Raw genomic sequence first — 27,693 nt, forward strand, 5'->3', positions numbered from 1 at the left:
AAAATAAATACATAAATAAATAAATGGTGTTTGTGTACGTGCGTGCGAGTAAACAAAAAGTGAGTGGAGACTTTTTTTTGTGTGTGTAACAACCTTTATTGAAGCACTTCGGACGCTCCTAAGGTCGTGTATCCTCAGGGAACGCTACTCCTCTTTACATGGCTGCTCCACATACTAATAGCACCACATTCAATGACAACTGTACAGCGACTGTGTGCCACTTGTTGGCAAGAACACGAAAGTGAGGAACCGACACTTCTGAAAGGGTTCTACTAAGTGGGTGGGTGGCTTTGTGTCAGGGGGTTCAGGTTCTTTTCCAGCCTTCAACCATGACAGATGTTTTCCTAACTCACTAATGAAATACGAAGGCGTGTTTATGTGTGTGTGTGTGTGTGTGTGTTTGACAGAGTCATCTCAAGCCGCGGAGAAATTATACAGCAGGTTTGTGTCCTTCTGTCATTTGAACCGGCGGGCCGGGGTAAGGAATTGTTTACGGAACAATCACCCACGGGCACACCCAGAGGCATGCACGCGCACGCATCCACGATTGGGCATGATGGCACATGCGGCGCCCAGCTGTTCTCATTAAGTCACAAGGTGACGCGGCGATAGGTTTTGTTCAAAAGCGGCCGCGCGATGTCACATCCTGTTTTCCGCTTTAGTTAATCCGACGCAGATGTCAAGACATGGCCATTGCTCAGCTCGGGAATACGTTTCGAGTTGGACTCCCTCATTTTCAGTATTCAATGAACAAAAAAGAAAGAATCGGATCGTAGAGCTGTATTTTAAATGTGGTAAGTCACGCGCGTGTTTTCAATGGACGTCTGTGGCTGGTTCATGTGCCGTACCAATCAAAAGGTGGGACACATTTGCTCATGTTCATTCATCTCAATTTCAAAGCATGGAGGTGTGCCCCAACTTTTGAGGGTTGCGCGTATTACAAAGAGCAAAAACCTTCTTTTGGAATGGCAAAAGCTGTGGTCCTGAACAGACAAGCAGGTGTAGCCTAAAACTTGTGATTTTGACTATGATTCAGATGCAGTAATGCGGTTGAAATATCATCGAAGCAAGTTTTTACGCACGTTTAAATGACCTGTCATGGACCAAGGTCAAACATTGAACCTGATTAAGGCCTCAGAGGCAGCAATTTCCTTACGTCTAAAATCCAAACATGGTTTAGGTTGTCATTCGTGTCGTGGTCTAACGATCCAATCTAATGCAGCCCCCCTCGGTGGTCTACATTTGAGGCTCCTCTTGAACAATCATCAGTTGCTTTGTGACATTCTTTCGAAGGAAAAAAACAAAAACAAAAAAAACAAACAGTGTACGGTAAATGAGACTGACTATTCATAATGGGACTAAAAATTGAAGAGTGTTGGTCCTGTTTGTTATTCTGGGCCCCGCACTCAAGACATGGACACTCTTCGGGAGACGGTTTGGTGGAAGACGCCGCGAAGCAGGGAGGGGTAGTCTGCCACGCGGAAGAGGTGGCGTTGAGCGTAATTGATGTCGTCGCGCTGCCCCCTGCTCACCAGTGTGCGCAGGTTGACCTCGTTCACCTGGCTGCCCACCGCGACGACGAAGAGCTCCAATCCGGCGTCCGCCAGCTCGCGAACGCGCTTCTCCAGGACGGCCTCGGTGACGGCCTGAGACCTGCCGTCTGAGAACAACACCACCTTCTTCTTGTTTCCGGACGAGTCGCCGCGGCTCGGGAGAGCCTTAACGGCGAAGTCCATGGCCTCTAACACGTTGGTGCCGTCGTTTTGGAAGGCCATCTCATTGATGTGATAAGACAGCAGGGTCACGTTGGTCGTCAGGCCTTGCTCCATGCGGGCGTTGCGGCTGTATTGGCCGACAGCCACTCGGACATTCACGCCCCTCTGCTTCTGAGCATTCAGGAAGCGCTCGACCAACCGGTGCATGAAGGTCTTGCTTGAGTCAAAGTTCTTCTGGCCCACGCTAGCTGAGCTGTCCATCATCAGCAGGATGTCGTGACTTTGAGAGAAGGAGACTGCAACAAACACGACACACCAAATCCACACGCGAATGAATAACTCGAGGAATATAGAGACATTATATTATTATAATTATGTTGTTCCTGACCTTGGCTTAAATACATTTTCCTGGACTAAACAAGCCGCTATCGCCCTTTATAACTGCACACCTACACTTGATGCCGATTGCCCACTTTTTAATTTCCTTCTTCTCAGTCCATTTATATTTGAATTTTTATTTTCATTATTACCGTCTACGTTTCATGGTGCACCATCGGACTGAAAACAATTCCTAGTTGTGAATGTGCCTCACACCGTCAATGCTAATAAAACCAATTGTGAAAATCTTGGCCCAATCACAATCTATATCCTGATATAATATTTTCCCTTAAAATTAAATCAAATTCATGGCAATTTTTCTTCATTTATGTATAAAATACATATTTTATATGGCCTACACAACTCAATGAATAAAAGATTTAATACAAAAATTTAAATTAAAACCCCAATACCCAGCGGCCAAATATATACAACCACTTTTTAAGGAATGCAGTAAAGTGCAAAGAATTGAAATAAATACAACACAGTGCTTCAAGTAACATCCCAGTGTGCCTGCCTTTTACAGTATCCGGTCAAAGTATCACAAAGCGCGGAGAAAGAAATGAAATGATTCCCTCCGTAGCGGCAAGCTAAATGGAACGATATAAACGATACAGAGGATTATATTGTACGATTTATACCGTATCTACGATATATATATATCATTATATCGCACAGCTCCACATGCAAGCAGTGCATACAATATGACCACGCTGAGGGGATGTTGAGACAGGCAAGTACTTGCACTAATTATTATTCTTTAACAAAAACACCTTGGACTGGTCGCCAGCCAATCACAGGTCGCATACTGACTGACGAGATTTCGCGCTCACATTCACATTGAGATTCGTCCATAAAATCTGAGGAGCGTGTTTTTTGGGCGAATGTGGGAGGAAACCCGAGCGGAGAGGAGATTCGAGACTCCAAAGGAGATTCGAACACGGATCTTCTGAATGTGAGGCAGACGTGCCTAACCACTTCATGACCGCGATGGCCAAACAACAATCCAAACATGAAATACTACGCAAAGAGTATTTTCAAAGTTTAAATATGCTTCAAAATGAAAGGTCTGTAAGCCATTAGCGCTAAGAAATTCACTTTGAAGGCCGTTTGAAAAATGATCGCGGGTCAAACTGTGTCCTATTGATAGATTGAATGATTGATTCAGGAATGTTTTACCGATGTCAAGGTATTACCATATTACAATATCATACCACTGTGATCAACTACGCAAAAAGACTGTCAAGCCATTTTCGTCCCTATTGCACTATGAGGAATATCTGGATGGTTTCTGAGGATTCCAATAAAACACTCTTGATTTCCTTAGCATGTCAGCTTAGCAACAACATGCCTCATTATTTTAACATGCAATTTTGAACGTAACTGCAAAATTAGTACAATTGTTAAACAAAAACAGACTTACTTGGGCACTTGTAGTCTGGGCACTTCTTATCTGGACGTGAAAACAACACAGTTGTGTCAGTTTACTTAGAACCACCACAAAAAAAAAAAAAAAAAAAAATGAATACTGAACATTTTTTTTTTTTTTTTTTTTTTTTTTTAGTGTGTATGTGTGTGCTTTCCAGTTTAGAACACCTTGACAGATTCTGGACGTGAGGTTCTGCAGGAACGTGTCATCGAGAAGCTCAGCAAAGTTGTCCAGGACGAAGGAAAAGCCCGGTTTGGGATCACTCTTACACACCAAATCTCCAAGCTGCTCCTGGTTGGGCTGACGGCCTGAGTAGTCCTTCACCCCTAAACCTCCCACCTGGAGGCCAATGTCGGTATAGTCCATTTCATGTTGCGCGGCAGTACTGTGTTCGTACTTCAGTCTATGTCTCTTACCCTGATGTTTTTACCACAGAGGATGTTGAGAGGAACCGTGTCCCTGAGAATGTCAGAGCGTCCGTCGGTGAGAACGAGAACCACACGGTTCTCCTGCCTCATTAGCTTGATGGTGTTTTCTAGCGCATAATTCAGGGCCTCGCCCGTGTACGTGGCCTCAGCCAACCAGTCGAGGTCTTTCACAGCCCTGCACACAAACGGACACATTTCCATGTGATTGTGCGTAGTTCACGAGCCCACATTTACCAACACGAGTACTTCCTTGGCACAATTGAGTTGTCCCAAAGCGATAACGACAAGCATATACGCAAAAAACTCCAAAGCTGAACACCTCTGACGTTGCACAATTTGACTTCACGAGACGTAAACTCGCTGCGAAATGAAGTCCATTTAATTTGACACTCGTATGATATTTAGTAATGTTAAAAGTTACTTTTTTTTTTTCGGGTGATGACAATTTGACGGACTGGATTACTTCTACTTCTGTTATTTCCACTGTGTTTAACATATGACTGCATGGTCTGTAATTGGTTGTTAAAAAAAAAAGTTAACCACCGCATACGCACAAATTATTGAAACATTTAATAACGCATTGAGGAAAAAAAAAAAAAAAAAAAAGGTGACAGTTTATGAGGAAGAGGATTATCATTATGTCATTGATATCCTCTCAAATGAAACAAAGCTGTGATATGTCGGCGATATTAAAAGATTTGTGCGGATGTAGCAGTGGAGGTGCTACACTACGCAGCCAAAGAGCGAGAATTCCGAAAGCAGTGAGAGCGGCGTGTGTGCGGGCGCGCGCGCGTGTGTGTGTGTGCGCGTGTGTGTGTGTGTGTGCGTGTGTGTGCGTGCGTGTGTATGACAACTCACTGCTTGAACTCAGTCAGGGTAGCAACGCTGCTGCCCAGTTGGACGACTTCTTGGGCTTTCGCGCCACTGTACTGCACGACACTCACCCTGGACTCATTACCTGCAAACTGGGGAGAAAAACATGCTTGTTTGATCTGTTTGTTATGCCCATTATTATGTTTTCTTCCGTCAGCATTTCTGTGTTCCCAACCCTTCCTGACTAATTACGTCCCAACAGGAAGAGGGGAGTCATTGGAGAGACAAATGAGAGCCAACTCTAAAACCCAAGATGCAATCTTTAGTTTTTTGTTGTTGTTGTTGTTGTTGTTCTCAGTTTTATTGCCTAACATTTCTGAGGAAGCTATTTTCTTTTTTCTTTTTTGTCATGAATATCATGGATAATATGGATGAATATGAAAATAAACAACACAGAGAAGGACATCACCTTGACCTGCTGGTCTTTAATCAGTCTGTCGACAACGGTGATGATAAAGTCCTTAGCGAGAGCAAAGTTTGTTGCGCCAATACTCTCTGAGCTGTCCACAATGAACGCCAAGTCCAGAGCTGCACATTTACACTCTGATGACACAAAAAAGACACACAATCCAATCACACTAATTCTCAAGCCATGGGTTAGGACGGTAGAACAGTTGGGTTTTTTTTCTTTTGGTTTTAGCACGCACTTACCGCAACAAGCTGTTATGTCATCCAAAAAGCATAGAAAAAACACAAATCAAAAGAAAGTTAGTTAATGAACTGGGGTGGGAAAAAAAAACGCTAATCAGGGTTAGGATTAGGATATATGGGGCTGCCATGTATGTGTATACGTGTGCGCGTATAAAAATGTGTAACGATAACTCACAGCAGAGCTTCATGATGATATCCAGAATTTCACATTCCTGAGGAGACGGGCGGAGTGCATGTTACTGTATGGTAACGCAGTCCTCTAAATAACATTATATAACTTTTTAAGACAGCCCGGGCGGACGTTCAAAGAACATCAACATAAAACCGGGGTGGGTGGGGGGTGGATGAAAAAAGGAAAACATGATGATGATATTTTACTGAGAGGACTGTTAGGTGAAAAGGCTGTGGGATTTGGTGTTCGGGAAATTGGATGTGTGGCTCCGGCCTGAACATCGGGTATCACTTTCAAATGCGAAACTCCAAAAGTCCCAGTGGGGAATGAAGTCTAAGTCTCCTGTCTTGTGGCTAATATATAGCTGAGATATCAGATTCAACTTTTTTTTTTGTAATAGACTTACATCAGTTCCTGGTGGTCCAGGAGGCCCAAGAGGTCCCTAAAAGAGAGAAAGAGAGTGAGCGATAGAGATAGGGAGACAGTCATTTGTCTAATAGATGTCAATAAAAAAGGGACTAGACCATTATTAATCTGGTTGAAGTAAAATATAAATAAGTTCCTGCATCCCCCCCACACACAAGTGACATTTCCAACAACCACTTTCTGACTGCAACTGCACTTTTGGGATATGGTTCAGCGACATGCGAATCCTCCAATCGTTCATCACCACAACATTTTATTCTCTCACTTGGCTGCAGAAACAACACATCTGTTTTGTTTTAACGAATGATAAACTCGGTTTAAGAGCATTTCACCCCCCCACCCCCCTCCTCTCCTTTTGTCGAAGGCGCCGCCTCGCATGTGTGCTCACAGTCAGATGAGACAGATGAGAGACAATGGGTGTACACACATGAACGGATGATACTGGGACATGTGCTGAATACACACACAAGTCATATCCAAACATATGGTTATATTTAGACACATTCCTTGTTTTGTTTTTTTTGTTGTTTTTTTTTTTTTACATTGTCCAGTTGGGGTATTACACTCATTTTCCCATTTAAGATGATTCAAACGAGGGTGGTTATTTTCTGTATGCCTACGTATGTGGTTTCATGTTATGTTGTGCTTAGCTTCGTCATTACGCGTCAATGGAATCAGAAGCAAATCAGCAAAGAAAACACTGCAATAAACACAAGACTGATTAGAATTCTTGTGCTTGCCTTCAACAGCAAAATTGTACCAGGATGGCTTTTTTTTGTTTTTTTTTTTGTTTGTGGTCTCGCAGCGAAGTTAGGATGCTAAGGCAGACAGAGGCCACCCGCAAAAAAATGTCTGGTTCTTTGTTGTTTTTCTGACAACAAAGAACCAGACTTAAGTGTTTCCTGCCTGCCTTGCAACATCTCAAATGTTTCCTGCCTGGAACATCATCATCTGGCAAAATGCACGGGAGGTCAATTACTGTAAATACAATTAGCACTCTTTTTCTTTTAGGGTTAAAAAGACAAACAAACCACTTCTGGCGTTAACCTTGTAATCTTTAAAAATAATGGATTTACTGGTACAGCCATGTCAACGCAGAGACCAATCTTATTGTTGTTGACAACGTGCAGTCAACATATTAAATTCAAAAAGCATTCCTACCATATCGGAAATATATTAATCATGATAATAATCACCCCCTGCTAAAGGGTGAGAGTGGGCTAATGACGTGAGGAAGGGTCTATTGTGCACGTGTGGACAGCAAACCATTCAATGTCTCAACTTGCACACACAAAAATTCTGACGATGGCATACTTACCGATCTTCCCTCAGGTCCTCTATGACCTTTGGCCCCTTTTGCTCCTGCAGGCCCTGGTTGATTGTTCTGCAAAAGAGGAAATGCACATTTATTTTACACCATGTTAACCTTCAGAGGTGTACCGATAGATGTATACCTATTGACATCTACGAAGGGTGTTTTGTTTAGCATCAATGTTAACCGCTGTAAACACAAATGAGTGTTTGGGTGTAAAGGACTGTATTCTGATTTCACTGACAAGAGGGACGTTGTGCAAGTTAGCCCACATTTATAGAAGGGGGGGAAAAGGACAAAAATTGTATGAACATACTGTAACTATAAAATATAAGAAATACATATATACATATATATATATATATATAATATCATTGTTAGGACTTTCATTTTTGAGTATTACAAAGAGAAAGGGCAGTTTTCATCAAGATGGGCGATGGGAATACTGAAAGTACTTGCCGTTAGCAAGTCAGATTTTGTAAACTTGTGCTCACTTGTAACGACGTCATATGCCACATTTTCCCAACGGTATCATATCAGAACATTTTCAACAGGAGATGTCACTCCCCCCCCCCCCCCCCCCCCCAAAGCCCCTAAATCCTCGAGGTCAGATCTTGCTGTTTGGGGCCAATCATCTGCCATAGCAGTGCAGCTGCAGAGGAAGACAGTCTGTGCAACTGCTGATTTCAGTGAGATGGCGGCCAAGGTGCAGGAAGTGTGGGGACTACAGCGCTTAAATGAATTTAAGAAAATTTTGTTCCCACAGATGAAATTGCAAATTTCAAAAGGGATTTGGGGAATGTCGACTGCAAATACACATAGCACCGGAGGATTCCGTTAGGTTGGCTAGATTCTATGATTAAAAATGAAAACAGTTGTTTCTATAATTTGCACCAATGCACAATGACAGAAGTGCAATGATTGGAGCGATATATGGCAAAACTACACAAGCATTAGCACGCGGTGCAACCCCACATTCATTCTGATCATAAATACTCATTTGCAGACCAACACGTCAGACGGAAAAGAGACGCAGTTTTGGCAAAGGGGCGGTCTGGTGTTCTGGAGTCACAAATCATCACACTAAATCAGCTCTGCTTGTTGTTGTGTTGAAGAAATTTGGAAAACCAGCACTGCAGTTACTGTAAATCTACATCAACAACTCCCATACATCTTTAGCGTACACAGGAAGGAGACAAAAGGATAATGCAAACCACCTGACTTCTAAAACGCTTGCACTGACTGGACATTTCATGAGGTACACCTGCAAAACCTAATGTCAGACAATGCGAGATAGACTCCAGCTCCCTGTGACCCTGACCGGGATCAACACTACAGTATAAAACATGAATGGATGGATGTTTAGCTTTGTGGGTGTAGATCACAGCGGCGTCAAGCTGCACTGCATCATATTGAAGGTTGTAGCTTAATAAGGTAACAAATATATTCAGCACCTCTCAAGTCGGGTGCACTGCAGTTCGAGAGCACAGCAAACTACAACCACAAGAATAAACACATTGCTGAATCAAGACATTCTCTTATAATCTGGTATTATTATCTAGTCTGCACATCTGTTCGATCAAATTGTTGTATTGAACAACTTTTATGGTATATGCGAAGAGCTCTTTTTCAAAATACGATAAATCAATTTTTATTGTCCATCTTCTCTGCCCCTTATCCTCAACAGTCGCAGGTGTGCTGGAGCCTATCCCAGCTGACTTCACCCAGGAGGTAGGGTACACCCTGGATTGGTTGCCGGCCAATCGCTGGGCTATTTCGATTATTCTCAGAAACTAAATATTAGCCAATTTTACAAACATCGGTTTTATCCTTTTAAAACAAATCATTAGCTCATACTGAACATTTTCAACAAAAGGTAATAGGGTCTGTAAACAATGACTTCAACTTCATATAACAGGGTGTCCAAACGTTCTCCTCCGAGGACTGCACACAGAAAAATTGACCCCTTTGCAATTTTCCCCCTTTAATTTATTAAACACGGTAAAACCAATCTACCCAGAAAATGTATATTGTTTATAAATTGTAATTATTTAAAAACATTACCACACCATTACAGCTTTCTGTCAAAGGTGATAAAGCAAATTTTGCGGTGGCCCGCAGCCCTGTAACCCACTAGAATAGATCTGCCCCTGCATTGTGTTGATCCCGACATTCAGAATGAAAACAATTTGCAATCTGTGGTAAATTGACATTTTTTAGGATCATTAAATGGACCTTGACAAAGAGCAGACAGCTGAGGAAACAATTTTTGCTTATTATCTTTATTCACTGTAATGAAGACAAATGTTGGTACTATTTTAGTTGTAAATGTTTTGTTTGCGTCTTTGCATATTGTTGGCCAAATAACATAATAGCTCGAGTGGCTTTTCTCACAACATCAATTAAACATTTTTTTTTTTTTCCCTTTATGTCTGTCTAGATTGTCATCATCCGGGTCTAGTAATCTGCAAAGGTTGAATCACGGCAACTGGACTCTAGTTATTTGTGGAAATACTTTTCCCCAAAACATTTTGAAAAAAAAATGGCTTTGGCAATTATGCTATTTGGCTGGCAACCTCTAGAAAATCACTATTTGAATTTTTTTTTTTTTTTAAAAGTCATAATTAAAGTCACATGATGGTGTAGTGGTACACTCGCCTGACTTTGGTGCATGCGGCGTGGGTTCAGTTTCCACTCAGTGACAGTGTGAATGTGAGTGGGAATGGTTGTCCGTGTCTATATGTGTCCTGCGACTGACTGGCGACCAGTTCAGGGTGTAGTCCATCTTTTTGCCCGAAGTCAGCTGGGAAAGGGCTCCAGTGTCCCGCAACCCTAACCAGGATAAGCGGTGTTGAAAATGGATGGATTGTAGTAGTTATAATTGTAGTAGTCTTGAATTGGGGATGTGAGTGTTGCAACCCCCCCCCCACCCGCCTCACACACTTTTTCAACACTTTTAATGCTGCAACCCCCCCTTTAAAAAGAAATTATGATGTGGGCAATGTCAAATGTTATTTTGAGCATATGCCGTGAGGCCGCTACAAAACGGAAGGTGGGCCGTAAATGGCCCTGGGCCGTAGTTTGGACACTCCTGTCATATACATTTGGCTTTTATCTCATTTTGGAAAACAGGTCGATATACAGTATGCATATACAGTATGCAATTGCTCACAATGTCACTGTTAGGCAGAAACCTCATATGTCCATGTATGGTCAATTTGATATTCCCCCCCCCCCCCCCCCCCCCCCAAAAAAAAAAAAAAACAAGCTTAATGGTATGTCCTAGTGTCGTGTATTGTTTTGATGCATTATTAAGCAATAAGAAGTGTTGCAAATCTCCTCTTCTTCATTAAAGAAAGTATTCTGCCATTATCCAAATTGGTTGTCTTACCAAAACTACTGTAAAAAGCTACACAAGACTTGTCAAGTTATCTACGACGTAGTTCTCAGACTGGCTTGGAACGGTGAATTCATCGCACGTGGCACTATTAAAGCCAGCACTGCCACAACGGTTTTAACTCACTGAAAACAAAACTGAAGGTAGTCAGAAGGTTGCTGAAATCGACTGTGTTGAAGTGAGGCCCTGGCGAAGAAACCTCAGAATTTGGTGATGTCCATGGGCTCCAGACATCACTTACATTTGAGCCCCTGAAAAGCGAGGCGTTGACGCCTCTTACAATTACGCCAAAATTCTACACTTGAACCACATCTTGATTGTTTTGATTCAAATGTATACACATTGCGATGTGTCTGGAGTGACTAGCCACCCATCAAGTGTGAAATTAAACAACAAAGTTCATGTGTCTGTGAGTGAGCCGCTCTGAACTTGCACACCGCTGTTGCATAACAGCAGGGAGGAAAGAACACAATAATATACCTATACCAAGTTTCTCTGCCCGTGACTTGGAAGCTAGGCTGGGTGAAAATCCTGAGCCACTTTGAAGCAACAGCAAGAGTCTGGCCGCCTGACTACTCTGTTTGTCTCCTTTAAAGGATGGCTGGCTGATGTCTTCCCTCAGTATATAAAGCGGCGGACAAGTGACTGATTCAGAGTCAAATATTTGACACAAAAAAAAATCTGGTGGCTATGGTTACTAGTGGAATGAAATACATAATAATGCATAATGCATTTTTGCGTGAGACACAAAGGACAAATGAATTATAAACAGATGACAGAAAATTTGGCAAAGCTGGTCATTAGAAGTTCATCAATATGTAAGTCAGGTACCTGTATATCTGTTTACAGTAGCGCTCCGTCTTTAGCATAAATTTACACTTGGGTGGCTGATAACTCGCCTTCATCTTTTTGAACAATCGTGTTTTTACAAGTGATTCTGATACATTATTTTCATGAAGGAAATGTTTATTAACTGGTAATAAAAGTAAACCCTAATTTATCGTGGAGGTTAAGTGCCAGAAAACCCCTACAGTAAATGAAATCCGCCAAGTAGCAACCAATTATTTATTATATTACTATATAAATTCATAGGTTTCCTATATGCAATTCAATGCCAAATTGTAAAAATGCACTTTAGAGAGATGCAGGCATTCTATTTGTCCACACACACGGCACAAGCACATGCCTATTGGGCATGCCCTGGTTGAGTGCCATGCACAACAGCCCATTGCGGACATAGTGTGAACAGGTGATTTCCTAGGGTAGCCATTTGCACCATTCCTCACACTGATGGTCCCGGCGGGCAACAACAGTGTCAGAAAAAAGCGTTATGTGTACCCAGAATTCAGTGTAGTGATTGCAGTTGTAGAAAATCCTGCTAAACGTTGTTCTTTACTTGCGTTTGTTCCTGTCGATACTGTGAACATTAGCTATTCATCAGGCTATGGTTGGTATTTGTGAATTTATTTCATAAAACGCTGACTGTGGTTTGTGTTTTAAACAGTTACTTTCCGGTCATGTCCTTTGCACCCTCATGCGATTTGGTAATTTACCAAATGTATGAGTTGCTTATACTCAGTAAGGTTTCTTTTTTCTGCTAAGTACAAGAACCAAATCGACCTTTTGCAAGTCATTACTGCCACCTTAAAATAATTTCGCCTACAAAGGACATCAAGGATTACACTGGAAAAAATAAATTAAAAAAAATAAAATAAAATAAAAAATCCATGATGCACTGAATCCACAATAAATGAACCCTGATATCGTGAGGAATGACTATACTCTACTTAAAATGTTCAGGAAAAAATCTTTTACATTTCTCATGAGCAGAGTCAAAAAGTCTGCATCATTCTTCCTTCTTATATTTATGCTGAGATAAACTAACCAGGCTCCAGATTACGGTCAATTATTTAGGGGCATAATTATGTTCCCTAAACTTCCAACAAACAGAGCGAAATTACATAGTACCAAGAGTACACTTCATACAAAGAGAAGCTTGTATGAAGACAAACATTTTATAAATCCCAAATGTCATTAATGTATTTCGTGCTTGCCAACTTTTTACAAGCTAAACCATTTGTTTTGTGTTCTTTATGTGTGTTTAGACTTCACTAGCAGAGCCTGTTTGTCTGGGCATATAACCAAATACAGTACCGAATCACGAGGCAATATAATGTAATTGAATACTAAACATGGATCTGATCTTGCTCTGTGTTCATTATACACGTGCAAAACCTTTATGAAATTAAATTGATCTCAGAAAGTATATCCTAAACCTTCCAAGATTATGTAGCTTGTGTGTGAACTGTCTCAAGGACAAGACACCCGAGAGCGCTGCGAAAAGTTACGTGCAGAAATGTATACGTCATAACACACTAACCTTGGAAATACAGTAATTTAAATGTAAACACGAGCGAGTTGAACTGTAGGAGGTTAATGTGTTGAGGCTGCCATGCCATATGAATGCACACGCACGCACACACACTGACACATATGCATGTAGACGCACGCACACACAAAGATCCTCCACGCTCATTTCCTGGTATCCTTGACGACGACATATACACAGCTGCATCAGCTCAAAGTTCCCTTCTCCAATGACAAACACACACATTCAGACAGAGACACACGTACACATTCATACACACACGCACACACAAAGTGTTCAGATCTACATTAGAAATGATTTCCAGCTGTAATCCAGAAGGAGAGTCTGCGAACAAGATGGATAGACAAAGAAACACTGGAATATACTCCAATATAACGCAGCAAAGAACATTAAAGACCGGGGAATGAAAAGACTTGCATAAAAAAAGCTAAGTGCCAAATGTGAACTATAAATCATAAAATCAGTCACGTCGTGTGACTCAAAAGCTCCCCGAGAGGAGATTGGAGAAAAATAAAAGAATGAGACGCAAATCCGAAACGGAGACAAGATAGACTCACATCAGGGCCTGGGTCACCGGCTTCTCCGTCATCTCCTTTGGGTCCAGGGGTTCCCTTGCCACCCTGAAGGCCAAAGAACAGTGTGATAAGTCATGTTACAAAACTGGAAGTGAGCTGCCCAATTCATATTTTGACCAAGATATTAACGTTACCGCTAGTTGAAAAGTCAAATCAACGTAAATCTGTCGAAACTTACAGGTTCACCAGCATCTCCGCGAGGGCCAGGATAACCCTGAGAAAAAGATATAAATGTTGAAAATGTGCAAATATACAGCCGTGAAGTGCTAACTTATTTGATCCCCAATAAATACACACCTGGAAGCCAGGGCAACCTGCAGTACCGTTTCCCGGTGCACCGTCTGCACCCTGAGGATGGCAACAGGGACATATTTACAGATTCTCTCGCATACGCGCACGCACGCATATACAAACGCTGTGGCAGGGCTCGTGACGGAAGGCAGACATCTGCACCGCCCCACCATTCCCCGCCCCCCTCTATCTTCCTCACTCACCCTGCCTCCCATCGGGCCTCTGTCTCCGGCAGACCCTTTGATTCCTCTTGGTCCTTTGGGTCCCTGGGAGAAACAAGGATTGACAAGATGGGGAAACATAAACTATGACGCGACAGGTGCTTATTGAAAACATTTAGATGTTCGAACGATGGCTCTGTGTGTGCGAGAGCATCTGTGGAAAAAAGACTGTACGCTACCGTGGTTATGTAATATTGCAATGACTTGAACTGATCACAGTGCAAAATCTAGCTGGCATGCTTGTATGCGAGAACATTTGATGGTTAAGTTTATCGCAGTAAAATAGTAAGGCACCACAGTAAATGGATACCTCAATCAATTACTGTACAAATAAAGTATGCACTACTAATTTGTGATTGTACTACGCTGAAAAAAAACAACAACTGTATATACTGTCTACAAGTATATTTTGGTCCAGTGATACAGACCTCTGGTCCAGGAGGGCCTTCATCTCCTCTGTATCCAGGGGAACCAACCCTTCCAGGCTCACCCTATAGAACATATGCACTGTTATCATCTTTGTCTTTAAATAAAAGCACTCACACGCCCCTTCTCGGAGACTGTTTTGTTTGGGAGTGTGTACCATTTTTACCGAGGAGCGTGCGTTCAGCGTTCCATGTCTTACCAAAACTGAAGCTGAAGCAATGCAACACGCGACATGCTGCAACCAGGGTCAGTAAAAAAAACTACATGTAATAGACTCTTACATTTAGTGATTATAACAATTAAAAAAAAAAGGTATTAATTATTTAGAAATATAGGATGCTTTCCTGGTTTTCATGTTTGCGGACTGATTAGTTGCCATCAACTTCCCTACAGCAAAAGGTTTAATTGAACCTTCCATGTCTTTGTGGAAAATATTCAATACCATAATCCCGTACAAATTTACTGATTAAATAGTTGCAGTTGTTGTGTGCTTGTGTAGAAGTAACAACTACGTTGCAAAACTGAATCAGCAGCTTAACGTGGCTGAAATGTTTCCCGAGGACGAATTCAAATACAGTAGTGTAACTGATGGTCATGTTGTGCCATGATCATCAGTGGGAAATACCAAGTTTTCGGGGAGTCCCAATTTAGTTATTACATGTGGACTGGTGTCAACAACAGCTGGGCCCAGCTGCTACATGAGCATTTGAATTTGGTCCACATTGTAAATAATTGCTGTGATATTATACTCAACTCAACTTTATTTTTAAGCATAAAACTCCAAGCCTTACTACAGGCAGTCATTTATTTAGTCTGTAAGGACTAAATACAAACCACTAAGTGGACATGTGAATAGTGTTATTGTTTCAATTAACTTTTGGTTAAGAGTCATTTTGTCACCGTAAACATTAAATTGTCGTAAAAGGATCCATGCTTTAGTGATGGCAGCGGCCATTCCATTCAGGTTTTAGAGAGTTTAAGTTACAATGTAAAATTTGTTATTCAATTGTTTTTGCCTTCGTTGTGTGTGTCTTTTAAAATAATAGTTTTAGCATGTACAGTATTACATGACTCGAAGTCTATATCTATGTATGTGACAACTAAAAGTGTATTGTAAGGGGCATTTACACTAAATAGTTACCACTTTTCATTATTTTCTTCTGTTTTCACGTGTTTGCTGATTGTATTCTTTTATTTGGAGGTGAAGAACAATTCAAATGTTCATCAGTGTTACTTAAAAAAAAAGAATAGTTTAATGGTGACCTTGCAGTGTACTGTACTGTATAATTTGGGTAGTTCAATGGTATCAGTCTTTTATTGTTTCATAATTCAGTAAGTATTGTATCATTTCATGTAGGTTTGCTAGTGTGCGTGGAGCTCCTTAAAATAGCAGCATGCAAGGCTGGCCCAACGTGTCGGTTTTCTCTACTTTGTACAGTAGTTCTTTACTCGCCCTTCAGTTTTGATGAGGAAAATTAGAGGAGCACAAAAGATCCATTGAAAGCTCTGGCATCACAGAGGCTACCGCAAGTAATCCATGTAGAGCATTATTTTTGATAGACTGCCTGCAGCCTTATTAAGAACCATACTGAGTTTTTTTGGCTGCAGGACATGGAGAGAAGAACTGAGTCAGAAGGGAAAGAATGAGTGTAGATGTTCCCGGGAGGGGTCGAACACTCAAACTGGGAGGAGAACGCGTATGCATGAGTGGGCAGCACTCTGGGGCTACAGCCAGGTTCAACACTGTTAAAATGTCCCATCCCAGTGTGCTCCCCCTCAGTGTGAAACTTGAATGCACATGCGGACTGAATCTTTCTCTGACTGGGGGGGGGGGGAAGCTGAAGTGAAAAGTGGGTGTTTTATAGAGGTGCTGGATGAAACAACAATCTGAAAACAGCGTGCAACTGTATCTCCTGCGTGCACGTATGATTCTATTAAAGTGTGTGCAGGTCTCACAGGGTCTCCGTTGGGACCAGCCGAGCCCTCGCGTCCCTGCTCTCCACGGGGTCCTGGCTCCCCCTGGCAAGGAAAAGAACAAAATGTACAATGCAACCCTACAGGGCTCATCACAATGGACAATAAAGCAGCTTGAGTCAAGCTTTAAAAAGCAGGAGATCACTTGAATTGTGGAAAATTCCGTTAAAGTGAAACCTCTAAGTTGCAAAGCTGAACACCACTGAGGTCATGCATTTTGGAATTCAACCAGAATCTTTGTGAAAATACGGCTACAAGTCGAAATACAAAAGTAAGAAGTCTCACAAAAATCTATGGTTTAAACTGCTGTCATGCATGATGTCACGGGAGACCATCGCACATCTCACAAGATTTTATCTAAGGATTAACTCCACAAACCTGTTCTGTTTTTTTCTTTGACTTTTTTCATGTTTCCGCCACAGAGGGGTACCAGTGACAGGTAAAGAGGAAAAGTGTGAGGATGAACCCGAAATAAAATATTTTGCAACATGGGAAAGCAGTACCCACGTCTGTCCTGTCTCCTCGTTGAAACCTGACGTTTACATACACTACCCTATGTAAAAAGACATGCTTTTTTTTTTCTCAGTCTAACATTAAATCAGCCCAAACCTTTCCGGTTTTAAGACAATTAGGATTATCCCAATATATTTATATTTGCTAAATGCCACAATAATGAGAGAATGATTGTTTTTCGGCAAGAAAAAGACAGAAATTTACATACAGTAAGAATACTATGCCTTAAACAATTTGGGAACACCCAGATGATGATGTCATTTCTTTGGAAGCTTCTGATGGTTTATTGACAACGTTTTAGTTAATTAAAGACACACCTGGGGATGTATTTGAACTAGGACACGACCTCAAACATACTGCTTAATTGTGCAATATCATGGGAGAGTCCAAGAAATCAACCGAGATATGAGGAAGAGAATTGTGGACTTGTACAGGTCTGGTTCATCCTTGGGTGCAATTTACTCTTCCTCCAAAAGAAACATACAAAAATCCAGATTAAAGTTTTACATTTGGCTCACCAGTTCTGTTTGACCAAAGTCATACAGTTTAATGGCACTGGTACGAAGTACTTGTTAAATGTATGTAAACTTCTGACTTTAAAGAAAGTCATGAAAACTTATCTGAAGAAATGATTTTCTCATTACTCTGGCATTTAGCGAATATAATTTTTCGGAAATCCTAACTGACCTAAAACAGGAAAGGTTTAGTCTGATTTCATGTCAGACAGCCCAGACTTTTTATATAGTGGATGTAAATATCTGGTTTCAACTGTAGCTAAAGTGAAAATAATATTTAAAAAAAGAAAAAAAGAATGAAGTCTGGGTACTCAACGGCAGCAGTTCAAGACCAGATCAGAACTATATAGTATGTCATTGAGATTAGTTACTGGAGTCACTTCACTTCCTAGCCATTGAGCACAGCGCCAAAGCTCCAACTGGTGAGCTATTTTTATTTATTTTTTTGTTCATGACGTGCAGCTGGGTATTCTGGCCTATGAGTACATATTCTGTTCAATACAAACATTGTAAGAGTGCAAAGCGGGACTAATAAAATGTTAGTCTCTCCTCTCCATGCAGCTGAAGAGCTCCATTTCATTTCCTACTCATCATCATCACTTACTGCCTCTCCTCTTGGTCCTCTGTTTCCACGGGAACCTTGCTCCCCCTTTTCTCCAATTGTTCCCTACAAGAGATTACCAACCATGAAGTGCTCATGCATAGAAAATGCACATAAAAGAGATCAGAATTAACATTATTTACTATCTCGCCACGAGGTCCGTCTGGTCCTGGTGCACCCTGAAACACAAAGAAATGATATGAACAAGACCATTTTTAGGACAAAAGTTGGATATTTCTGGCTTTCACTGACTTTTCACAACTTACATCATCACCACGCTCGCCTTTGTCCCCGTTAGCTCCACGGGGTCCACGATCACCCTGCCAAAACACACACACAAGAACTTTACATCTTTGGGTTTAAAAAAAATAATTTATGGGGCGGGGGCGATGGGGCTGGTCCTCAATCTGTTGGTTTACCTGAGGTCCCAAAGGTCCATAGTTTCCAGGTCTTCCTGGTTCTCCATCTTTTCCACGATCTCCCTGGAATAACCATCAGTTGACTTAATACACAATGTTTATTTCAAAACACCAATCACAGGTTTTTATAATATAATATCTTACTGCATCTCCTTTTGGACCATAAGGACCAGAGTCTCCCTTTGGCCCAGGCTCACCCTGAAGACCCTGAAAGACAAAAACAGCAATAGCTGAAACCACAAGACTCAATTGTGGCGGCACCGAGCATGCATTCACATGTGTTTGTGTGCAATATGTCTATATGGCTTCATTTAAACAATCTGTCAGAAAAGAATGTAAACCTAACAGTGATTAAAGAGCCAGCAGCCCTCCAGGTTCTAAGCCTGATATTGGTCAAGGCCACTCAATGAGTAACATTGCAAACTATACAACTGTAGCTAATGGCTAATTAGTAAACAACATGCCTGAGCCTGAAGCAGATACTAGTGGCTGGCATACGCGGTTCTGGAAAGTTAAAATGGATGACAAAGAAAAAGAAATAAATACTATATGCACATGAGGTTGTTTGCAGACCCTAACTCTCAGTTCAAAGAAGATTGTGTAAACACCTCATGAGCTATTTTTCTTCAAAAGCGATTGCCGGCGCCCACTGAAGTGGACCATCGTGGAAAAAAAACTCTTTGCCGCACAACAAGCGACTGACCACCGCACATGGACACGCTGTGTATTTTTTTTTTTTAATTGAGCCACAAAAATGTCACAATTGAGAAGGAAGAATCCGATTTCCACACAGAGAGGAAACGGGAGACAATAAAGGAGAGAGTGTTGATAACTGGGCAGTGATTGATCGATCGCCCTGTTTACTGACTGCACTTGCGCATTTTGGTAACAGAGACTCTCCACGCTTTGCTTTCTATCCACAAGTACATATAAAATTATAAATAGAGTATTATTGTAAAACACTCTATACAGCATATACGGCTTGGCGGCGGCCGACTGGGTCTCGCTTACGTGCCGCACCCAGAAACGTTTTTTATTTATTTATTTTTTTTGCTAAAGCTCGTGTGCATTTTAGATTGGCTGTTACATGTGCGATGTTGTGATGCCAAATTTTTTTAAATCGCAGAAAAACTAGTAGCCAGCGGTTTGCCACTTGCGGAACCCCGCACACTTGCGCGACAGTTCGGTCGGGTTTGCCTGCGTTTTTTTTTGGTGTGCGACGGGCCTAAGTAACAATCACAACCATTTGAATGCGGATCATGGAGTAGTGTGGTCAGGGTGAGGCAGCGCTTCCACTGCATGTAAATTTTTAAATGCAGGAAACAAATTGGAGTAGGAGTACTAGTGGTCACAATGTAATTATTACATGAAGTTAAATTATCAATATCCTTTTTTGGAATCAAATGTTTTTTGACCAATGTTTGCAAATAAGATACAAAGATAAAATACAGTATATGCATGTGTGGTATGGTGTTCATTCAAATTTCATTACTTAAGGCATAAAAAAAAATATTTATGTGATTAGGGGTAAACTGTTACCTCTTAATCTCTTTTAAGGTGTGGCTTGCTTAAAGAGACATGACAAAGGTAAGTCAGAAATAGCACTGCAGTTATCAGGTCAATTTCGATAATTAGGGTCTATATTGATAAACAAGACCTAAGAGAGCACAATTCCAGTGTTTCTGTTTTTTTGTGAAAGAAAGTGTCCTAAAACCATTTTATGGAAATTTGACATACTGCCGAATCAGTTGTTCTATATGTGGTCTCAACAGGGGACTGGTTGGAAAGACTCAGGGGGCACCACAGGTCCACAGGTTAAAGAACACAAATACTTAACTCACATCTGACCCAGGAGATCCTTTACAGCCAGGAAGACCAGGGAAACCAGCTTCACCCTGATAAAAAAAATATATAAATAAATTAATAAAATAAAAAGACAATAAAAACATTTGAATGGATTGATAATGTCAAACCGGTCCGTTTGTCTCAGAAGACGTTTCGCCTCTGCTGTGCGAGACAAACAGAACGGTCCAGTTGCGATCGATTCAATGCCCTGAGAATTATACTTCATTCTTCAAATCCCATTTTCATTTTGCATTCATTTATTCATATTCATTTATGAATAAGATTTTTTTTTTGGCAAGTTATTTTTCAGTTATATATCGCTATACATATCTTTCTCTGTACAATTAAAATGTTATTTTAAGATGATCACGGGTTGACACCATTTGTAACCCACCTTGCGACCGTCAACGCCATCATTTCCCCTTAGACCTTTGTCTCCCTGTAGAAGAAGCACAGACACAGAAGAGAAAGTGAAACAAGTGAGAACAATCCCAGCTTGGGCAAACACGAAACAGTGTAGACGGTCGGGCGTCAAAATCAAGCTCACCTTGTAGCCTTTGTGTCCCCTATCTCCCTGCAAAGAACAGTTAAAATTAGTCAGTGATGGCCAAAAGTTATCCTGCACATGAATTCTGCCACGTTCTATATTTCCAAGACGTGATTTTACCTTCTCGCCTCTACCACCTCGGTCTCCCTGCAAACAGAAAATCACACCTTGTAATACATTCAAATTGACGTAATACGTGTTGTACTACTCTATGTTTATTGAATCAGAATATTATCATCTTTATCATTGATATTTGTTCAAATAAGTGACATTCACTTGCTGCTTGTGGGTTATTGACAAGGCCACATGCCCTGCATTGAATTCCATGATGACAAAATGGTGTCAGTAGTGCTGTAGTGGAGGTTTTACCTTCATTCCACTGTATCCAACAGGACCAGGATCTCCAACGCTGCCCTGTAACATCGTGTCGACGATGGTTAGCAGGCAATGTTGAGGATTGTCAGACCATTGACTGTCAAAAGTCACCTACCATGGCACCAATGTCTCCTTTCTCTCCTGGCATTCCCGGTCTACCGGTTTCTCCCTGTGGAGAGTTAATACAAGAACATAAAGGTATGTGTATTCAAAAGCAATTCGGCAAATCGACGTGTATTTTGTCAATTCTTCTGGGTCAAACTCAGCATAATCTTGTATCAATCCTACCTTGCCGCCGGTGTCTCCATCTGGTCCTTTAGGGCCTCCTAGAGCCTGAAGCGAGGCAAAACGAAAGGGGAGAACAGTGCTCGTTGGAAATAAAACAACAATATACTGTGAGCTCTTAGGAAAGTGAAACATTGACCACTTACATTGCAGTCAAATGAACAGCACTGGGGAAAAAGAGATCAGAAAGAAATCAGATTCAGAGCATTAAAAAAAATTAATAATAGGTAATAATAATGACTGTAGACAGGTAGTGATTGGTTCTATCAAACATACAGTAGATGGAGTAGCAAAAGACAATGGAATATGTCTAATATGCACTGATTTAGTGTGAGATACAATACAGATTATCAGACATACCACATCCTTGGTCTCATTTGTCTGAAAAGAGGAGGGAAAAATGTAAATTAGATACAAACACAAAATTTCGGCAATTACAGATAGGAGACAAGAAGAAAGAGAAGATAATACATACGATCATATCAATGATGCTTCTAATGGTTCCCATCTTGGTGGATCTGGAGTCGTCTGCAGCGGTGAAGTTCTGCCTGTAGTTCTGGTCAGTGGCGATGATGGAGAGTCTGGTATCCTAAAAAGACAGAAACAAACTTTAGATCTTCAACGCCGATCAAAGACGAGATGTCGATTTCTGTCCTCGGTGTCCCACATAAACGGGGCTCGTACAATACTTTAGGTACACAATTCTATGTAATCTTTTTTTGAAACAGAAGATTCATACAACATACGGAGGAAAAAAAATATTTAATCAATCAGAGGGTAGGTTCGACCAGGGGTGGGCAAAGTACGGCCCGGGGGCCACATTCGGCCTGATCCTTTCTTTAATCCAGCGCACTGAGCATTTACTTTACATTACATTTATTATCCAAGTTGTATAATATTTGTTACATGAATTTTAGTTTTTTTTAAAATTCAAATAATGTGTTGACTGATTTATTGTGAATATCGTCTATGTTAAATATTAGTAAAATAACAATACAGATACATCATTTTTTTATGTTAAATAATTATTTGATTATCATAAATAATATAATTTAAACGGGAAAATACTGTAGACATACAATTAATATTTTATGTATGCTTTTTTTTTTTTTACTTCATCTGCGAAATACATTAAAACTCAAACGTGACCCTTAAGCAGCAATCAATCAGTAAGTAATGAGCCCAATTTAATTTAACCGACTAATAATTGAAATTTATTTCTGAAATGTTTATGGTTTATAGTTTAAGTACTTGTTTGAATGTTTATTTAAAAAAATAAATAAAAATAAAAAGTTTTATTTAAACCTCTCCCGGTCAGCTGATTTTGGAAATGACGTCATTGTTGGACGCACTACAAAAGCATCACACATGCAAACACCAAAAGCATACAATAAGGCAAAAATCAACAAATTTTATTCACGCAGAAAAACATTTTATTTAAACTGCTCAAGTACATGTCGATGTATAAATTCAAGATTTAAATTAAATTTGGCTAATTTCTTTGCTTTTTTGTTTTGGCCTCCAACCAGGCCCATCTCCACCTGCACTTGATGCCTGCTTCAAGCTGTGCCACATGAATAGCATCCTCCTCTTTAAGCACTCTCATTCTGGAAAATAATTGACTAAAATCATTGTTTCACTTCAAAGACTAATCCCAGATGCAAAATTAAGTACAGTATTTTTCTGTTTTTATTGGTCATTTGTGAATTTGAAGATAGTGCATTGTGTTGCGACAAAATCCCTAACATCGCTCCGTCGCTTAATATATTTAACATTAACATTCATAACCTGATGAGATAATTGTAGGCGCGTTTCCTAATTAATACAAGATGTACTAGCAGATCAGCTCTTGTCACCGATGGTATGTGTGCTTGGTGGTTCCGCTGGGACCGCGACCAGGGCCATGACCCGCAGCACCTCAATGCGAAAATACAAAAGACCAGTGTAACAAATACGACACGGGCTGATCTGATGAGCAAAAATGTTGCTTAAACGTAAGAGTGGCAATAGACGATGTCCGCTCCAGAGGCGGGTAGAGTAACCAAACATTGTACTCAAGTAAGAGTACTTTTACTTGACAGTAATGTCAATCATGACATAATAATGACAATAATTACTCGAGTACTGTGTAAATAGTAACTTCTGATTTTTTTAACCACCGCATGAGCATCAATAAAAAATAAAATAAAAAATACAATAAAATGTGAATGTGCAAATTCTGATATCGCTTTGTGTGTGTGTGTGTGTGTGTGTGTGCGGAAAATATCCACATTTGGGCAGACAGTGCCAGTAAAATACTACAGTACATGAAAGCTGTTGTTTTTGTTCGTCTAAATGTTCGTTGCCTCCGTGGTGATGACGACCTTTCCAACATGGCCGCCACGTAGGTACGACGATCAGCCGGCCTGGCTTATCTAGTGTTAAGAACTATGCCGGGAAGCCCAATAGAAGACGACGTGTGAGGTCAAGTGACTTTCTTGCGTCGTTGATTGGTGAACTACACATAAATGTCACTAGCATTTAAATGGGATTGGCGCAAACAGCGCCCAATGCAGAAGTCGAAGTCTCACGCACGAAATAGTTAAAAAATAAGCAATAATTGATCAATAAAAGTAGCGGGCGACATTTAGAGCATTGTAACGGAGTAAAAGTATCGTTACTTGGATGGTGGATGTGTGGAATGGATCTAACTGCCAGCGTTCAAGGAGTACGAAACATCCTATGACGTCAGCAGCACCCCCCCCCCCCCCACCCCCAAGAAAAACTCATCGGATCTATACGATTAACGTAAATTGCCTATTTTGAGTTCAAAATGGCAAATTTTGCCGAATGGTGACTGATTTGCATGTATGAAGCACAGAGCTGTGACTGGATTCCCACCACTAAACATTTTCAAAAGGTTGCAAAACACAGACGAATTGATGACACATGACGATGATGTCATCAATGGTGACACTACGACTTTCTCTGATCAGTGCCTCAAACCGAGCACTACTCCCAGGATTAACTGCTGAAGATAGTTTTTCCACGCCTTGGCTTGTCACGGAAGTCACTTACAGCAGGCTCGTGTTCTTCTGCTTTGATCCTGGACACCCACTTTTTGACTGTGCCGTAGCCTATTGCAACTTCCCCATACACTCTACATTGTAGCAACCTTTGTTTAGTGGTGGTACCCCTTCCAAAACAAGAAATTCAATCCCAGCTCTATTTCCGGTGAGCATCTAACAATGACTTAATTTCCAAAATGGTTGACAGGAAGGCTTAAATATGTTTTTAAATAAATTTAAATACATACATTTCAACTACAAACTATGAAACGTTCAAAGGGGGGGGGAACGACGACGACAATTGTTAGTCAGTTAAATTAAATTGGGCTCATTACTTTTTGACTGCCCCTCACATATTATGCAAAGGAGGCCTTTTACCGTTATAGAATAATAATAATTTAAAAAAAAACTGGTGTATTTACCTCCTGATCAGGTGAGATGGCAACGGCGAACACCTTGACACCGTGTAGCCTCGCCTCGTTTGCAGCCTCCTGCACACCCCCGCAAGGCTCCTTGTAGCCGGTGATGGGATGGCCATCAGTCACCACCACGATGTACTTGTTCTCATGGTAGTGGGAACCCCTGCGGGCACGAGAACACACGCAAAGGGCTGACTCCATAGCTTAATGTGTGTGACATTTGCATGACAGCGTTACCCCGTTGTTCCCTGTCGCGAAGAACAAAAATCCACGAGTAATTGACGCCCAACCGAGAAGGTTTGTAATTGCCCGTAGATGCCACAAGATGGCGGCCAATTATAATTTTTTTCCCATTGTACAAGGTTAGGGCATAACTAAATGAAGCTCCTGCACTCACAACAACAGGTGAGCTTTTGAGCAAACACAGTAGGATAGGTTCCCCCAAAAATCAGGGAATAGGCGACTTTGTGAACGCGGAACGCAAATATGCGGGGTCCACTGTATGGTGACTGTATTATTATTACGCTATGAGCAGCTCAGCAAGACCCCTCTTGATGGCGCAGTCAGTGTAGGTTCCTTTGCCGATGTATCTGATGGTGTCGATGTCGTTCTTCAGGGCCTGGCGATCAGTGCTCATGTCGCTCAGCTCGCGCACCAGGACGACGTCATCGCTGTAGTGCAGCGCCCCCGAGTTCCACGTCAGGTAGCGGTCACACTGATGGCGCCTACGAGGAGAAAAGGTATTAATAAGCGAACCAATAGCACTCCGGCTGAAGTGAATGCGTGCGCTCTTACATGTCCTGGAGTTCATCAATGAAGCGCTTGGTGAATTCTTTAATCTGGTCGATGTAAAAGTTGGGAGGTTTCTGCCTCAGGGCCACACTCTCAGATGTATCCAATACGAAGAAAAGGTCAATGGGACATTCTGTTCGCACAGTAGATAAACAATGACAGTTGACATTATGAGAACACCAGTTCACCGAAGCACTAATGTTCCAGGGGGGGACAAAAAAAAAGCAAGGTGTATAAAATGTGACCATGCAAAAATAGGGCCACCGGAAATACAGGCCTCCAAAATGGAAACCATTCTGGAGAGCAACCTTAGTGAGTACATCTTATTCTTCACGACACCTCTCAACTCAGCAACATGCGTCGTAGGCCTTCGTGTGAACCCAAGCGCAATTTTCAATGTGAACCCCGTGCGTCACTCCTCGCGTCGTTCGGCTTTTATGGCAGCGGTGCGCATCTGGACCGTCGCTTGCAGCCAATGTCACGACATCGCGCGCCACCTCGTATTTACAAAGAAATAGACAACTTCGAACGCTAAAGAGCTCCTTTTTGCATCGACGCCAGAGCATTCCTTTCGAACAGGAAAAAAAGAAAAAAAAAAAAAAAATGAAGTATTTGAAACTTACCCGCAGACCTGGGTCTTTGGATCTGCGTTTGCGCTCTGGCCACGAGGACGCACAGCAGCACAAGGAGACCTCTCAAAGCCCCCATTGCCGAACTGCTCAGACAAACAAGTCAGTACAACAAATAAAGAAATAAAACCCAGAAGCTGCCCAAATCCAAATCCCCGCCGCAGTTAGTCCAGGCGAGAACCAGAGCGCGCAGATGAGGACAACGCGCACGACAAGGGAGGAGGGGGCGTGCACGCGCTTTTTTTCCCCCCTTTCCTCCCGTGCGTGAAGAGTTCCAGTTGGCGAGAACGCGCATAGGCTAAAGCTTTACGCAAATTCTCACTTATGCCTTCTTCCTCATAGAGGCAAAATTATAGACCTAACGACATACAAGAGGTTCCAAGCATGTACATGCTGGATTTATTTTGACAGGTCAAAGCTTTCGAGTTATCAAACTCGAATGAATAAAACCAGCTTTCATATATAAATGTGGCTTTTAGAAACTATCTATCGACGGCCAGTAGGATTTGCGTTGCAACCAACGAATCCGATGCACATTTTGGGGCTATTTTGCCCAATTCCGCTTCTGTCAAAAGTTCCCCCTCCCTGAATACATCTGGTTCATCTTTCCAGGCCTGATACGCACATTCAAAGAGACAAAGCAGAGACGTGGGGGTGGTCGGGTGGGGGATTCTTGGCTCCGTTCACCCGTGGAAGCAGGAAGAAACACAGCGCCATCTAGTGCACACAACTTGGGAGTGTTCCCGATGGAAGAGGGGGGGAAACTGGAAGGGTTGGCCAGGTGTGGAGTGGGTAGGGGGTGGGGGATGTTTCATGGTTGCTGTGGACATACGTGTGTGTGTGTGTGTGTGTGTGTGCGCTGGGACTGTCCCGCTACTCACTTTTTCCATCGAGCTCACTTTTTCTTGGAGAGACGCAACAGTTGCTCACAGTGAGCAGATGCGAGGAGGGAGGAGAGAAGACATCTGGTAACGGTCTGTGTTTATAAGCCAGTCTTCATCATAAGTCAGCTCATGTTTTACGGCGGCATGTATAAATTGTAATGCCTA

General features: G+C 41.6%; 1 protein-coding gene across 1 annotated transcript; it reads right to left on the reverse strand.

The window, feature by feature from the left end:
* Positions 1 to 84: 84 nt before the first annotated feature.
* Positions 85 to 27,274, reverse strand: col6a1 (collagen, type VI, alpha 1). Its single transcript, XM_061694569.1, has 35 exons — positions 26,639 to 27,274; positions 26,019 to 26,148; positions 25,748 to 25,948; positions 25,227 to 25,386; positions 22,233 to 22,346; positions 22,118 to 22,138; positions 21,904 to 21,924; positions 21,761 to 21,805; positions 21,588 to 21,641; positions 21,467 to 21,511; positions 21,218 to 21,244; positions 21,098 to 21,124; positions 20,945 to 20,989; positions 20,547 to 20,600; positions 18,850 to 18,912; positions 18,706 to 18,768; positions 18,553 to 18,606; positions 18,430 to 18,465; positions 18,290 to 18,352; positions 16,640 to 16,702; positions 14,686 to 14,748; positions 14,240 to 14,302; positions 14,043 to 14,093; positions 13,924 to 13,959; positions 13,728 to 13,790; positions 7,391 to 7,456; positions 6,053 to 6,088; positions 5,650 to 5,686; positions 5,475 to 5,483; positions 5,233 to 5,366; positions 4,809 to 4,915; positions 3,939 to 4,125; positions 3,690 to 3,861; positions 3,517 to 3,546; positions 85 to 2,011 (listed from the first exon to the last, which is right to left on the reverse strand). The coding sequence occupies exons 1-35, from the start codon at positions 26,721 to 26,723 to the stop codon at positions 1,407 to 1,409; spliced, it is 3,030 nt and encodes a 1,009-aa protein (XP_061550553.1). The 5' UTR covers positions 26,724 to 27,274; the 3' UTR covers positions 85 to 1,406.
* Positions 27,275 to 27,693: the final 419 nt, after the last annotated feature.

This window comes from Phycodurus eques, chromosome 13 (genome assembly GCF_024500275.1).
Source record: "Phycodurus eques isolate BA_2022a chromosome 13, UOR_Pequ_1.1, whole genome shotgun sequence".
NCBI classification, from domain to species: domain Eukaryota; kingdom Metazoa; phylum Chordata; class Actinopteri; order Syngnathiformes; family Syngnathidae; genus Phycodurus; species Phycodurus eques.